At 49.6% G+C, this 15,703-nt stretch overlaps 1 protein-coding gene across 1 annotated transcript; it reads left to right on the forward strand.

Moving 5' to 3' along the window:
* The first annotated feature begins 47 nt into the window (after positions 1-47).
* Positions 48-11,817, forward strand: Copz2 (COPI coat complex subunit zeta 2). Its single transcript, XM_035448148.1, has 8 exons — positions 48-167; positions 3,346-3,427; positions 3,958-4,049; positions 4,479-4,534; positions 5,341-5,418; positions 7,039-7,090; positions 7,954-7,992; positions 11,488-11,817. Exons 1-8 carry the CDS (start codon positions 48-50, stop codon positions 11,533-11,535), a joined length of 567 nt encoding a protein of 188 aa, XP_035304039.1. The 3' UTR covers positions 11,536-11,817.
* Positions 11,818-15,703: the final 3,886 nt, after the last annotated feature.

A 15,703-nucleotide genomic window follows, 5' to 3' on the forward strand; every position in this document is an offset into this window, starting at 1 on the left:
GGCTGGACCCAGCTCTGGATTGGGGGATAGCAGACTCCATAGAGCCCATGATATGGGTCCACTTTGAGTCAGGGGTGTCTTTCCTGTGTCAGTTTCAGGAACCTTCTCTCTACACCATCAAGGCTGTCTTCATCCTAGATAATGACGGGCGAAGGCTGCTGGCTAAGGTAAACCCTCACCACAGACACCCTGAAAGCAGTGCCACATGTCCAAGACAAACGGTCCCCACCCAGCCCATTTATCTCCTGTAGGAGAAACTCTGCTTTCTGGATGGCAGAGCAGCCCAGCCTAGATTCTCTAGAAGTCACTCTGTCCATGCTATGCCTTATCAGTCTGATGGCGCGGAGAAAGGGGGCCATTCCCTCTGTTTCTACTCATGTTTTCTGACATGTCTTCTCCTTGTCCTTGCTCTGACCAGGCTTGGGAAGCTCCACCAAAGGGATCAGTGGAGATCCGAGCTGGGACCTAGGAGCCCAAATCCCTAAACTGTAGACAAGGGACCCGTGTGCTTCTGTATTCCAGCGTATTTAGAATTAGGTGGACTTTGGGAGGCAGTGTTGTCCCACTCTCTAACTTCACAGATGCAGAAAATGAAGAGCAGAGAAGCACAGGGTTAGTGCCATAACTGATACCCAGACTTGGGGCTTGGATTGGAGGCTTCGGGTGGTTTTCATGGAACTCACTTTCAGTTGTCTGGCATCCATCCTACACGGCTTGGCTGAGATGAGTAAAACTACATTTGAAGCTAAGTCTCAGGTAGGCCAGGTGGTTCAGGAAGGGTGCTTGCCACAACTCCTGACAGCTTGAGTTGGATCCTGAATTCACTAGGGAAGAACAAATTCCCTCAGGTTGTCCTTTGATTTCCATACTTGCCCCTACAACACACACACACACACACACACACACACACACACACACACACACACACACACACAAACACACACACACTGATTAAGAAAAGGAAAAGAAAAAAAAAAAAACCCTAAAACTTCTGCCACTGAAAGCCAGGCAGTGTGGCACATGTCTTTAATCCCAGCACTCCGGGGGATCTCTGTGAGTCTGGGACCAGCCTGGTCTGCAGAGCAAGTTCCAGGACAGGCTCCAAAGTTACACAAGGAAACCCTGTCTCGGGAAACAACAACAACAACAAAAACCCAAAACAATCACTAAATAATATTCCTGCCACTGATACAATTAACTGTAGCAGAAATATATCATTTTTTTGTTTTGTTGTGGACCAGGTTGGCATTAAACTTGTCTTACTTCTCCTGCCTCTTCTTGAGGGCTGAGACCATAGGCAAGCATATAACACCACACCCTAACTTTTTTGTTTGTCTGATTTTTTTTAAAGATTTTATTTATTATGTATACAACATTCTGCTTCCATGTATATCTGCACACCAGAAGAGGGCACCAGATCTCATAACGGATGGTTGTGAGCCACCATGTGGTTTCTGGGAATTGAACTCAGGACCTCTGGAAGAGCAGTCGGCGCTCTTCACCTCTGAGCCATCTCTCCAGCCCTGTTTGTCTGATTTTTAAGACAGGGTTTCCCTGTGTAGCTCTGGCTGTCCTAGAACTCACTCCACTGACCAAGCTAGCCTCAAACTCAGAGATTTGCTGGGGTTAAAGGGCACCACCACAACTATCCTCCTAGATATTTTTGTTTGCTTGTTTTGTTTTTTGAAACAGGAACTCAGTCTATAATCAAGGATGGTTTGGAACTTACTGTGTAGCCCAGGCTAGCCTGGAAGTCACAATGATCCTGCCTCAGCCTCCCAAATGCTGAGACTGTTTGTGTGAACCATACCTTTTTTTTCCTTTTGAGACAGGGTCTCATGTAAGAAGGCTGGCCCAGAACTCTTGATCTTCCTCTTTCTTCCTCCCAAGTGTTGGGATTCCAGGCATATGCCACCACATCCAGCTATAACATCTAAATTAGATATGGGTTATGATTTTATTTGTTGGAGTTGAAACTTAGTTTTCGTAACATTCAAATGAGTTTGTTCACAATGGTAGGACCCAGCAGAGAATCTGCTAACTTAGCTGCAGAATTAACTACCGAAAATTCACATTTAAAAAATTGAGCTGGTCACACAGTGCTTTAGCAGATGAGCAGGGGTGGATCGGCATTACCAAAGCCTCTGGGGCCTCCTAGAAGGTCCTATCCTGGGACTCACTCTGTAGACCAGGCTGGTCTCAAACTCACAGAGATCTACCTGCCTCTGCCTCTGCCTCCCAGAGTGTCAGGACTAAAGGCATGTGGCACCACTGCCCAGCCTATCCTTGTTATATGTTAAGAAATTGAGGGTGGCTGGGTGGTGGTAGGGCAAACCTTTAATTCCAGCACTCAGGAGGCATAGGCAGGCAGACCCCTTGAGTTGGAGGTCAGCCTGGTCAACAGAGTGAGCTCCAGGACAACCAAGACTACAAAGAGAAACCCTGTCTGAAAAAACAAAAACAAACAAACAGAAAAATTGAGGATGAGTTGGGCAGGGGTAGCACATGCCTTTAACCCAACACTCAGGAGGCAGAGTGAGTTCAAGGCCAACCTGGTCTACAGAGCCAGTTCCAGGACAGCCAGGACTACACAGAGGAAACTTGTCTCAAAAATAAATAAATAAATAAAAACAAAACAGAAAAAACAAAAAACAAAAACAACACCCCTCCCCCAAAAAACCAAACATTTAAAAAGAAAGAAAGAAATTGGGCTAGCCTGGTCTACATATAGCAGGCCAGCCAGATGGCATAGTGAGACTCTATTTCAGAAATAAAATAAAAGAATTGAGACAGAGGCCTAAGAATTTAGGTTAGCAGCAAAGTACTTACTTGTCTATCATGCATAAGACCCTGGGTTCCATCCCTAGACCTGAGAAAAGGAGGGAAGGGAGGAAGGGAGGGAGGGAGGGAGGAAGGAAGGAAGGAAGGAAGGAGGGAGGGAGGGAGGGAGGGAGGATTGGGAAAGAGAAAACAAGCTGGGATGCAGCTCAGGGGTAGAATACTTATCTAGTCACATGTGAAGTCCTGGTTTAGAACCCAGCACTGCTGGAAGGAAGGAAATACAGGAGGAAGGAAGAAAAGGGAGGAGGGAGAGAGAGAGAGAGGGAGGAGGGAAGGGAGAGAGGGAGAAAACCAGATGAAGACTCCAAAGGCAGCCCCAGTATCTCCCTACTTTGATTTTCTTTGCTTGGAATTTGTTTATGGGGACCTGGAAGCGGGCAGGGCCTGGAGGGAGGTGACGAGGAGGCAGCTCAGCCAGCCCCAGCATTCCCTGCTTGCTAGTCCCCTCCCAAGGCTGGAGCTGGCTCTGTACAACGCCTATCGGCCTTCTTCTCTTTCTCACAGTATTACGATGACACGTTTCCCTCCATGAAGGAGCAGATGGCTTTCGAGAAAAATGTCTTCAACAAGACCAGCCGAGCCGAAAGTAATGCCTGCCCCTCCTCCACTGAGCCTCTGGGATGACTGGCCACCACTGTCTGTCATCTTCCCCATCTGGGCACATCTGTCCTTGTTGGCCTTCCACACCCACGGGCCATCCCTTCTCTGAGGCTCTTTGTCTTCTCCTCCCCAGCTGCTTTCCACTCCCTTCTTTCATTCATCCTGGGACCTTCACTCCCCATCACTCTCGTCCCTACCCCTCCTCTCTGTTGAGGAGGCCAACTGTGCTGTGTGCCCCTACACACACTTGGATCTGGTCCCAGGGCATTGCATGGGATGGAGGGTCGGTGGGAGTTCAGCCGCAGGCTGGGTTTGTTGACTCCTCAAGAGGGGGCCCTCTAAATACAAAGCACTTGGGATGGGCCCAAGGACACAGAGCAGCCTCCCAGTAGTGGTGGTCTGACTAAGACTTCCTTGGGAAAGGAAATAGGAAACAAAGAGCCATGGGGAGTAGAGACCAGGCTAGCCCCAGTCTGGGGCGGAGATAGACTGATTTGAAAGCCTTCCTGTTTCTAGGTGAGATCGCATTTTTGGGGGGCATGACCATTGTCTACAAGAGCAGCATTGACCTCCTCCTGTATGTGGTGGGCTCTTCCTCTGAGAATGAGGTAAATTTAGGAGGTTGGATGACAAGGAGAGTCTGTCCTGGGGTGGAGGTGGGTTCTGGATGCTCACTGTTGCTATCCTTCCTTTAGCATCTGGGGGTGGAAGGGCAGCCAGAATAGGTCTCTCTGTAATTGTACACACCCATAATGGCCCTTAGGTCCCTTGGGAACCAGAAATGAAATCATCACACCTTCTGTAGGGAGTTGTTAGTTCTTCCTAAGCATATTTAGAAAAGGAGACACACAGTGTATCCTCCAGGGGAGCACTCCAGTGCCCCCCAGCCCAAACCTTAGGAAGTGCTGCTAGCCTCCAACCAAGCTCTCTCTGACAAGGGAGTGCTCCCACCTGGCCCACACAGGAGCTCAGAGGCCTGCTTTGGGCCTCTCAGCTTCAGCTCACTTTTCTTCCTCCTCCCACACCCTCCTCCTCAGCTGATGCTCATGTCTGTTCTTGCCTGCCTGTTTGACTCTCTCAGCCACATCTTAAGGTAAGTGAGACCTTCTGCACTCCAAGGCCCCAGCCCCAGGCCTTTCCCTTTGTCCCAGAGGCAAGGCTCTTCTGCCCTGTGGTCCTCCTGGAATCTCTGCAACTCCCCTGACTTCTATGAAGCCCCAAGTAGAGCCATGCCCAAGTTATGATCAGATATCAAATCTCAAGACACTGAGTTGCCTGAGGTCACAGTACGCAAATCAACACAAGTTCCAAATAAAGGGAGAGCAGGGAGAGAGGAAAAGGAAGGTCTTGTTACACAGCCCACGTTGGCTTCCCACTCAGTCCCCCAGTGCTGGAATTACAGGTGTGTACCACCATGCCCCATATAAACAGTGTTTTTAACTTTAAGCTCAGAGTTGGTTTTCCCTGCATCCCCAATCAGTACTAATACCTACACCAGCAACATTGTGTCGGTCATGACCCCTGTGAAAGGGTCGTTCACAGGGGTCGCATGTATCCTGCATATCGGACATTGACATTATGATTCATAACAGTAGCAAAATTATAGTTAACAAGTAATAACAAAATAATGTTATGGTTGGGGGTCACTACAACATGAGGAACTGTATATAAGGGTCACAGCATTAGGAAGGTTGACAAACTGGGCAAACCAACCTAGGATGACCCAGCCTGCTCTGTGCTCAGGAGTCCCTGGCATCGGATCTGCTCCCACTGCCTTGCGTTCTCCTGCCTAGGCCTTGTTGGGAAGGGGGTATTGGGAAGAGAGGCGCTGCCTCACTTAGAGGAGTCATGGTTCCTTTTGGCCGCCCCGAAGGCTCAGGTGCTTGTGTCTGCCCACAGGAAGAACGTGGAGAAACGCTGGTTGCTGGAGAACATGGATGGAGCCTTCTTGGTGCTGGATGAAATTGTAGATGGCGGGTGAGGAGGGGATAGAGAGGAGGGATGTTGAGGATACGCAGAATGACCTTTGTGTGCTCAGTGCTAGGGGCACACTGGTCATCTCTCTGGTCCTCCCTTCTCCCACATATCGTTACTAGCCTGCCGAGCCAAGTGGGAGGGTAGCCTGACAGCCGCCTACAGCAGGCAGCTATATAGGTCTAGTTTGGGGAAATCCAGGTTGATCTCCAGTGCTAAAGAGGAATAGAGACACCTGTCCTTTTATGAGGACCTCAGCCAGAGTATCCCCTCCGATGCCAGCTGGATACCCGTGACACTGACTCTCCCTCTTTTCCTGAAATGGGGCTAAAAGGACGCTATGATACAGGATGGCAAGAGTCATATCAAATGATGTGTATAAAGCCCATAGTTCTCATTGGTAATTTGGAGATTTTTTTTGTCTTTTTCATTGGTAAATATTGCCTCTTATTAGTATGCCAACAGACTCCTGGATGATTGGGAGTCTTTATGAGGAAAGTTCGTTAGTAGAATTCATTGAAGAGGAGACAATAATCAGGGAGGAACAAAGTTCTGACTCTGGGACAGATGATAGCAGAACCCCCTCCCCCTTGCTCTCTTGCCTCAGAGACAGAGGTGCTGGGATTACAGCATCTTTGAAACATCTGCCCATTTTACAGAGGAAACAGAGGCTCAGAGATTCTAGTAGCTCATCCAAGGACACACACCAAGGGGATTAGAAGGGCCAAGATCTAAAACCATGTGCAGGAGAGGTTCAGAGGCTGTGTTCTTTCCATGGCATTATACCATCCATCCTGAGAACAGGGGCCTCTGGGAAGTGGGGTGCTGTGAATACCTCAATCCTCCTGGGTTTTGTTTCGTTTTGTTTTTTCAAGACAGGGTTTCTCTGTGTAGCTAGGCCGTCCTGGAACTCACTCTGTAGACCAGGCTGGCCTCAAACTCACAGAGATCCTCCTGCCTCTGCCTCCCAAGTGCTGGGGTTAAGGGCGTGCGCCACCACCACCCAGCTCTCCTTCTGTTTTTATTAACTGCCTGCTATTGCCTGGTGGTGTACTGATGGCTGGATTCTAAATGTGAGAAGACCTAGTCCCTCCTCACAGCACCTCCTCAGCTCTACCGGGCTGTCCTGATTTCAGCTGGTTTTTTTTTCATTTATTATTATTATTATTATTATTATTATTATTATTATTGTTATTGTTATTAATCTTTGATCACTGTGTGTGCCACAGCATTGAGTATGGGGGTCAGAGGACAGCTGCCTGAGTCAGTTCTCTCCTTCCACCATGCGGGTTCTGGGGATTGAGCTCGGGTTGTCAGATTTGGTGGCACGCACCTTTAACTGTTGTGCTATCTCATAAAGCCCCCAGATGAGCATTCAACCAGAGGTGATCATGAAAGTCCACTGTGGTATAAAGTGCACAGGGAGCAGAGCTGAGAGTCCCCCATGGAGAGGGATGGGTAGGTGTGACTCCAAGGCCACTTGTGGGAAGGTTCCCTGAAGGAGAGACACTATAGGATATGTTAAAAAAAAACAAAAACAAAAACAAAAAAAACATCAGAAAGTGGCTTGTTGGAGGGAGATCACATCACCGAGCCATGCCAAAATTTTCTTTCATCTTGTAGTGTGATTCTGGAGAGTGACCCCCAGCAAGTGATCCAGAAAGTGAATTTTAGGGTAAGCCTTTCTGTACCCTACCCCTATCTTTTCCAGGCTGCCTTTCCTGCCCTCCCTCGCCTTGTCCTTCCTGGGCACCAGGCTGTCAGGGCTCAGCTGGTGGGAGCCCAGCCACTCAGACTTCACACTTACAGGCAGTTATTGGTGGCAGTTGGGGGGCGTGTGTTGCTAAAAGGAAAGCTTCCAGTTCATTCCCCATAAAAAGTAAAATAAACAAACAGCTCCTCCCCATCCTCCAGTGAGAAGCTTGGATGGAGCAATAACTGCATCGTCACAATGACCCCAGGAGGCAGTCTTGGGGACTGTGGCAGACCCTTCTGCTCTGGTTTGGCTTTTCCATGCCTACAGCCTGGATGATACCTTTCCCCAACTTTAGTTCCCTTTACCAGACTCCCTCAGTTTGATAATTTAGGTGCAGCTCAGTGGCAGAACAGAGCATGTGTGAGGCCCTAGGCTTTTTGTTCTTTGTTTGTCCTTTCTGTTTCAATTTATTTATTATTTATTTATTTGTTGGTTGGTTTGGTTTGGTTTTTCAAGACTGGGTTTGTCTATGTAGCTTTGGAGCCTGCCCTAGAACTCTCTTTGTAGATCAGGATGACCTTAAACTCAGAGATCTGCCTTTCTCTGCCTCTTGAGTGCTGGGATTAAAGCTGTGTGTTGCCATAGCCAGTCGAGACTCTAGATATAATCCCCAGCAATGGAAGATGGGGTACCAGAGGTCTTGGCTTCCAGATGACAGGCTGCTGGACCTCTGTCGGCTAAGCAGAGACAGGGTGCCATTCTGGGTCATGCTAACTACTGCACTCCTCACCCTGCAAGCTGTCAACTCCTCTCTTCCTGACTGTGATTCTCCTTCCCCACAGACTGATGACACTGGCTTAACAGAACAGAGTGTGGCCCAGGTAAGCCCCAAGCATCTGCCTTGTCCAGAAACAGGCCAGAGGACATGGAGCCAAGTGTTCCAGGGAGACATAGTTAAGAATCCAGAGGTGTGGGACAGAAGGGATGAGCTGGATGAGCTGTGTGTATGTGTGTGTGTGTGTGTGTGTGTGTGTGTGTGTGTGTGTGTGTGTGTGTCTGTCTGTCTGTCTGTCTGTGTGTCTATGTGTCTGTGTGTGCTTTGTTTTGATTTTTGAGACAGGGTTTCTTTGTGTAGCCCTGGCTGTCCTGGAATTAGCTCTATAGACCAGGTGGCCTCCAATTCACAGAGCTCTGTCTGCCTCTGTGTCCTGAGGGCTTTGTATGAGAGGGATGAGTGGGAAAATTACCACCTGCTCACCTCATCTCCTACCCTCAGCTAACTACCCTGTTGATGCCTGGGTTACTTGTTACCCAAAGCAATGTGGAGGCCCAGATCTCTCATATTTCTTCAACCTGGACAGGATACCATGTGGGAGTTTGTCTCCAGCACTTACCCTCACCACCCAGGGCCCATGCTGGCATTGTTAAGGGCCTTATCACCCGGCAGTAGGTTCTGACTTTCCACACTTGTCAATTCTGCCCTTAGTAGCTTGGCTGTTGAAAAGGAGCCAACCACACACCTTGCACAGCCCTATCTGAGTTGCATGCAGAATATGGCGGCATTGTGTGTGTATGTTTGTGTGTGTCCTGGTTACTGTCCACAGACTGGGTCACCAGTTTCACAGACTTCTCGCTAGTCTCTCCATCTGCAGGTCTGTTTGCTCAGACTTACTGTGTCCAAGGAGCTTCATTGTCTGTGGCAGCCCTGCAGAGGCGGGGCTTGTGCCATCAGTGGGGAGCATTAGGCGCGATGCCCATTCTCCTGCACTACCACCACCACTCTCTCTGCCCTCTGGATCCCCATGTTCTACTGGGAAAGAATGTGGCTGCATGGTGGTTTTCAGGGTGGAAGGTTGGAAGAGCCCGGCCTAGTGGCTCACACCTATAGTCTCAGCACTTTGGGGCCTGAGGATCTCAAGTTCAAGGCCAGCCTGAGCTGCACAGTGACTTCTAGGCTAGCCAGTGATGTAACATGAGATTTTAAAATAAAATAAATCAAGCTGGGCATGGTGGCAAATACCTATAATTCCAGAACTTGGGAGGTGGAGGCAGGAGGATCAGGAGTTCAAAGCCATGTCAAGTTTGAGGCCAGAGTGATCTACATGAAACCCTGTCTTAAAAATATGAAAATAAATAAGTAGTCCATCGAGCTGACTGAGCAAGTGAAGGCACTTTCCTCGAAGCTTGATGAGCAGAGTTTGATTGTTACAATAGAGAACGAACTCCCCACAAGGTGTTCGCTGACCTCTATATAAACACACTGAAGTAAATAAATGAAAGAAACATTAAACATTGTAAAAGGGGAAGTGTTGATGAGCAGAGCAGATAAGAACACAAGTTGAGGAGAGCTAAAGAGATGGCTCAGTGGTTAAGAGCACTGGCTGCTCTTACAGAGGACCTGGGTTCAATTCCAAGCATAAACAGGGTTGCTCAGCCATTTACAACTCTAGTTCTAGGGAATCTGATGCTGTCTTCTGGCCTCTGCAGGCCCCAGGCACACATATGGTACCCAGAACACATATAGGCAAAACACCCACACATACAATTTTTTTTTTCAAGACAGCGTTTCAGACCAGGCTGGCCTTGAACTCACAGAAATCGGATTGCCTCTGCCTCCCGAGTGCTGGGATTAAAGGTGTGATGTAGAGTGCTTGCCCAACACGCACAAAGCCCCAGGTGATTTCCGGCACTGCAGAGTACATTTGTGCTGTGCGTGCTTGTAATTCCAGTGTTTCAGATTTGGATCAAAGAACAAGACCCCATTTCAAAAACTAATCACCACCAGCAAAACACCATGCATTCATGTGAGTCATCATCCTAAGCTCTCACTTTACCAGCAAAAATTGAATGGAAATTACTCAGCATCTCTAGGGCTCTCAGAAGAATAGAACCTACCTTGATGAGTTATATGAATTAGATACCAGCAAGATAGCTCAGTGGATAAGGGCCATGCTGCCAAGCCTGAGGACATAAGTTCAACCCCCCAAATGCCTCTGCCTCCACGGTGAGGAAAGGCATGGATCACCATGCCCGGCTCACGAGATGTCCTCATCTCCATGTGTGTACTGTAGTATTCACACACACACACACACACACACACACACGCACGCACGCACGCACGCACGCACGCACGCACGCACACGCACACACACACACACATACATTGTTTAAAAAAATTAAATAACTAGATAAATCAGCCAGGCAGTGGTGGTGGTGCACACCAGCACTCGGGAGGCAGGGGCAGGTGGATCTCTGAGTTCGAGGCCAGCCTGGTCTACACAGTGAGTTCCAGGACAACCAGGACTGTTCTACAAAGAAACCTTGTCTGAAGAAAAAAATAAATAAATAAAAGAACTAGATGAACCAGTTCATGGATGGAAAGAGCCTAGAACGTTAAGTCATACATTCTCAGGAAACAACTATTCCTATTTTTCTAAAAGAACAAAGAATGAAGACTGGTAGGGTCTTGCTATGTAGCCCAGGCTGGCCTTGAACTCATCATCCTCCTGCCTTATACTCCCAGGCACCACACCTGTGTGTGAGTGAAAGTCTTAAATAAAAAACAAAGCTTATAGTAGTGAACATAAAATGAAATGTGGAGAAAATGTTCCCTAGGAGAGACGGGAGAGGTCACTGTCCCCAGGGAGGAGGGAGAGTGCCGGGCATGGGTAGTATGGGATGCACACTTGGACACTTGGCAGAGGGAGAGGGAGATTCCTGCCTAGAAGTAATTTTTTGAGGGGGGGGGGTTTGAGACAGGGTTTCTCTGTGGCTTTGGAGGCTGTCCTGGAACTCATTTTGTAGACCAGGCTGGCCTCGAACTCACAGAGATCTGCCTGCCTCTGCCTCCCGAGTGTTGGGATCAAAGGTGTGCGCCACCACCGCCCGGCGCCTAGAAGTAATCTTGGTACGGATGGGGGCATACACTGGACTGAGGGGTTTTTTCTTGGCTGTAGGAACCCACACACCGACAGCTGTTGCCACATCAGCAAACAGGATGGGGTGCTGGGAACACAACCCAATAAAGGCCAGAATCAGGGGTTTGCTAAGGTGCCGAGTACCTGAGCACCGGCAGGGCTGAGGCTGAGCCCAGCCCCTGCCTACTGATGGCACTGTGAGGAGGAACTTCTGGCATGGATCGGGGAATTCAGGGGGCACTGCCACACCCACACACGGACAGGCTTGGGCAGCAGCCAGCAGGGAGTTGGCGGCGGCTCGCTGGGCTCGCCTGGTCTCATTTAAGCTAAGTAGAGGCAATCTGCTGCCACCTAGTGACCGGGGCTGGAGAGGCGCCCTCAGGCCTCAGGGACCTCCAGTAAAACCATCATTGGCTGACACTCTTAACTGTTTCTCCCAACATCCTCCCCTCACCCCAGGTTCTTCAGTCAGCCAAGGAACAAATTAAGTGGTCATTACTGAAATGAAGACCGTGGAGTGGAGGCTCCTTCTCCAGAGAACCTTTTCCCAGTCCCTGCAAAAGCTCTGAGACCTCAAGGGGCAGGAGAGATCCCTCTGCCTTCTCAGGCCTCTCCCAGAACTGATCCCTGAGGACTCCTGCCAGGGATTCTGAGAAGCAAAAGTTTGGTCCCAGCTCTGCTAACCCTGCTCAGCACCCTGGCCTGCCCCTGAGGCCATGGGAACCAGCAAAGATTCCTTCCCTCCGACCTCGGTCTTTCTCAGCCCCAGGCCTTAATAAACTTCCATTTCTTGCCAAAGATCTCCTTCCGTGGCTGTGTGTGTGTGTGTGTGTGTGTGTGTGTGTGTGTGTGTGTGTGTGTGTGTGTGTGTGAGCTATACCTGTGAATGGAGTCGTCGGGGTGGGTCAAGGGAAAGGGAAGTATTTAGCACAGAGAGGGGGACAAGGCTGGTAACCTGGGGCTCCATGTGTGGTTGAGAGACTAGACACGTGGTATTAGTAAGTGACAGGAATGACAGCCTTCCAGGAAAGGGGGAGTGAAGATGGTACCCCCATTTTGTGTGTGCAGTACACACAGGAAGGCTCTGCTAGGGATTCCTTGAATCATTTTTTCCATTACTAGCTTCCAGAAAGGAAGCGGAGTCGGGCTTAACTTTGACAAACAGAGGAACAGTTTGGTTATTTTTCTTGGCGCGCCTGGGACCGCGGAACTCTATCTGATATATATATATATATATATATATATATATATATATATATATATATATATCAAGAGCACTAGAGCACTACAAACTTAGTGGTTCTATCTGGATCCTGGGGTCGAGGAGGCACTGACTTGTGCCCACTGCGCCTGTATCCGGAGCATCCGTACACCTCTGAGGTTGTAAAGGATCCGGGCTCCAGAGAAGATTCACGGGGACAAACCTCAAGGATGGAAATGAATAAACTCCCTGAGCATCCTGAGCCTCTTCCTTATCCTAGTCCCAGTCTCTGCACTTTCTCCCGGTCTTTCTCTGACCCACGTCACGAACTTCTCTGCGGCAGCGTGGGGGGTCGTCTTCCCGATCTCTCGAGGGTTTGGGCCGCTGGCTCCTACGCCCCGCCCCCGCCCCCCGCCCCCGCCCCCGCCCCGCCCCCGCCCCCGCCCCCCCCCTCACCGCAGCGGAGCGCAGCAGGAAGCTCCGCCCCCGCACAACATCCGTGGTCCTACAGCGCCACCTGGAGGGAACGACGGTCACGCCGCAGGCTCTAAGGCCTCGATTGACTCCGCCCCTGGCGTGGGATGGAACCTCCTCCTGGTGTTTCTTGCTGATCCCTGACACCCGGGCTAGTGCGTTGCCCTAGCAACCAGCAGGCGCTACTCCCCTCTCAGGGCTTTTTGCCAGCTGCTATAATAAAGATAGTGGTGAGCTTTGGATCTTAATAAAAACTTGTCCAGACCGGGTGTGCAGGACACGCCTGTAATCCCAGCCCTTGGCAGGTGGAGGCAGGAGAATGGCAAGTTCAAGGTCATCTTTCACTACGCAATGAGTTCGAAACCAGTCTAGGTTGCACGAGATACTATCTTAAAACCAATTTATGATGGCGTTTGGCTCTATCTGTGCTTAGAGAGCTCGGCGAAGGTACGGGAGTATAAATCTTTTCATTATAAACGCTGACTTTCCAGAGTGACTGTGTATACAACCCTTTCCTGAGTCACTGTGCACACAACTCGGAGATGCAAGAAGGCAACGTGGAAAGGAGAGAGAGAAGGAAAATGGTGCAATTAAATTGTGGAGTTCAGGGGCCAGTGTGGTGATGGGAAAGAAGTTCTTCAGAAATACTTCTCAAATATTCTGCCACCGGCAGAGCTTGGCTCCGTCCATGGTCCCTAAGCGACCGCAAGGCCCACATGAGTAAACGGCTTCCTGGCAACCTGGCGTGGCCCTGCAATTTTAATTGTGCGAGGCCGAGAATGGGAAGAGTCAGCGGGAGCTAGAAGCTTCACACAAACTGGCAGTTCTTTGACCCACACGATGCTGTCTGCATTTTACTAAGGGGTACATCGAGACTCTGAAACTTTCATGTATGCGGCAGCTTCCACAAAGTCACATTCTGTGGGGGATGGCAACTTCCTCACCTAGAATATCAATTCCTTGCTCACACTAGGACCGCAGAGGGTGTGGGACACACAAGCCTTGACAGATGGAGGCTGCGGGGAAAGTTCAAGGTCATCTTCTATTACTTAGTGTGTTTGAGACCACCCTGCGCTACAGATGGGTCTTTAAAAGAAACCAAACCAGAACACGGTCATGGGGTAAGGGCGACAAGAAACTGTCCCTTTACCTGTTATGGCTAAAGGCTACCCAGATCCCATAGGGAAAGTTTGGCAAAGCAGCCTGGAGGAGGTGGTAGTTCACAGGGTTGCGCTGTGTACTCCCGTAGTGACGAGGACCCCAAGCCTGTCTTCTGGCTATTGAGTCTCTGCACCCCACCCAACCCCGCTTCCTGCAGCCAAGTAGTGGAGCCGCCAAGACAGCAAGCCTGGCTGGCAGCCCCGCGCTCTGCCCGCTGCACCAGCTTCCCGAAATGATAGCCTCATCAGCACTGCCACAGGCCGGAGCCTGAGGGGTTTCGGGAAGGGCGTCCGCGCTTGCTTGCCTTTTCGTGTCCACCTATCCTAGCGTCCTTCCTTGTCTAGTTCCCCTGTGCCCCAGGGGGAAGACCCAGTGTATTCAGCCAAGGAGCCTTAGGGCCACCCCTTTTCTTGCAGCTGATTAGCATCAGGTCAGAAACTGAGAATTTAGGCTCAGCCAGAGGGAACTGGAGAAATACAAACTCAGGGACTTGGTATAGAGGAATGCCAGGAGTCATGTCTAGACCTTTCAACCCTCTTTATAATACCTGGAGTCAACTCAGCCCCACCCCACGCCCAACACACACACATAGACACTCTCACAGAGGCATGCACACACAGAGGCATACATACTCAGAGAGACACGCACACACAGATGTACGCGCGCGCGCGCGCGCGCGCACGCACACACACACACACACACACACACACACACACACACACACACACACACACACACACACACACACACACACACACTCAAGCTGTGCTCCTCTCGCCTCCCTCCAATTGGCTGGTAGGCAGGCAGGGCATGTGGGATTGGTTCTCGTCTCGACATTGACGGATGACACCCTGGTTGGTGCCGGATGACTGGACCACTGCTGTCTGGAGGAGTCGGCGGCAGGGGGACGGGCCTCTTTTCAAGTCCGCTCTCATTGGTGGAGGCCAAGACAGGCAGGCCAGACAGAGGGATGAAGCAAAGCAGCATTAGCCCATACTTTTCTTTGCCTTCAAGCCCTTTGAAACCCACTTGAAGTGTGATGTGGTTTCTGGGGCTCAGACAGGACTACCCTGGACTACATAGTGAGACAGTGCCTGTCTCAAAACAAACAAACAGGAAAACTCTTTCTATATTGTGGGGAGAGATTAATTCTGAGCTCCTCTACAGCAGGGATCCTTCAACTCTGGATCCTGGCAATGGGAATAATTTGCCCGGGAAAACCCTACTGTCTTCTCTTTTCTCCCAACCCGGGTCTCATTAATTTATTTGTTTGTTGACTCAATGTATCCACATATTTAGGCGATGAACCAGGCGCTGGGGAGAAATGAGGGGCACCAGTGGGGTTGGGGTGAAGGGTCCAAAAAAAGGGTTAGATTTGGGGATACGTCAAGATATAAATACCTTTTAAAAATCCAATCCTAGCTCGTGGAGGTGCACACCTTTAATCCTAACACTTGGGAGGCAGAAGCAGGTGGATCTCTGTGAGTTGAGGCCAGCCTGGTTTACTGAGTGAGTTCCAGGAGAGGCTCCAAAACTACACAGTGAAATCCTACCTTAAAAAATAAACAAAACCAAAATCCAATCCTCTTCTTTCTGAGCAGTGATAGGAATGCAGGTTCAATACATAAGGTGTATGTTCTTTTTAGTAAGAATTTTCAACAAAAAGTTAAACAAATAGTTGCCATATTATATTCTAGCATCATTTGCATGGCCTTCTTCTAGTCCCTAACCTCTCCTTCATCTTGGATGAAGACCCAAAGAAATGAGAGTGATTGTGAAAGGTGTAGATTTTATGTACACATACAGATGACTGTGGTCCCTTCACATAGGCTGTTTGGT

The sequence above is a fragment of the Cricetulus griseus genome, chromosome 7 (genome assembly GCF_003668045.3).
Source record: "Cricetulus griseus strain 17A/GY chromosome 7, alternate assembly CriGri-PICRH-1.0, whole genome shotgun sequence".
In the NCBI taxonomy this organism is placed as follows: domain Eukaryota; kingdom Metazoa; phylum Chordata; class Mammalia; order Rodentia; family Cricetidae; genus Cricetulus; species Cricetulus griseus.

Bases quoted from the DNA above. Each gene is read 5' to 3' on its own strand.
- Copz2 (XM_035448148.1), top strand. From the start codon at position 48: ATGATATGGGTCCACTTTGAGTCAGGGGTGTCTTTCCTGTGTCAGTTT. The intron at 4,050-4,478 runs GTAAATTTAGGA...CCTCCTCCTCAG, and splicing joins GCTCTTCCTCTGAGAATGAG to CTGATGCTCATGTCTGTTCT. The intron at 4,535-5,340 runs GTAAGTGAGACC...GTCTGCCCACAG, and splicing joins TCTCTCAGCCACATCTTAAG to GAAGAACGTGGAGAAACGCT.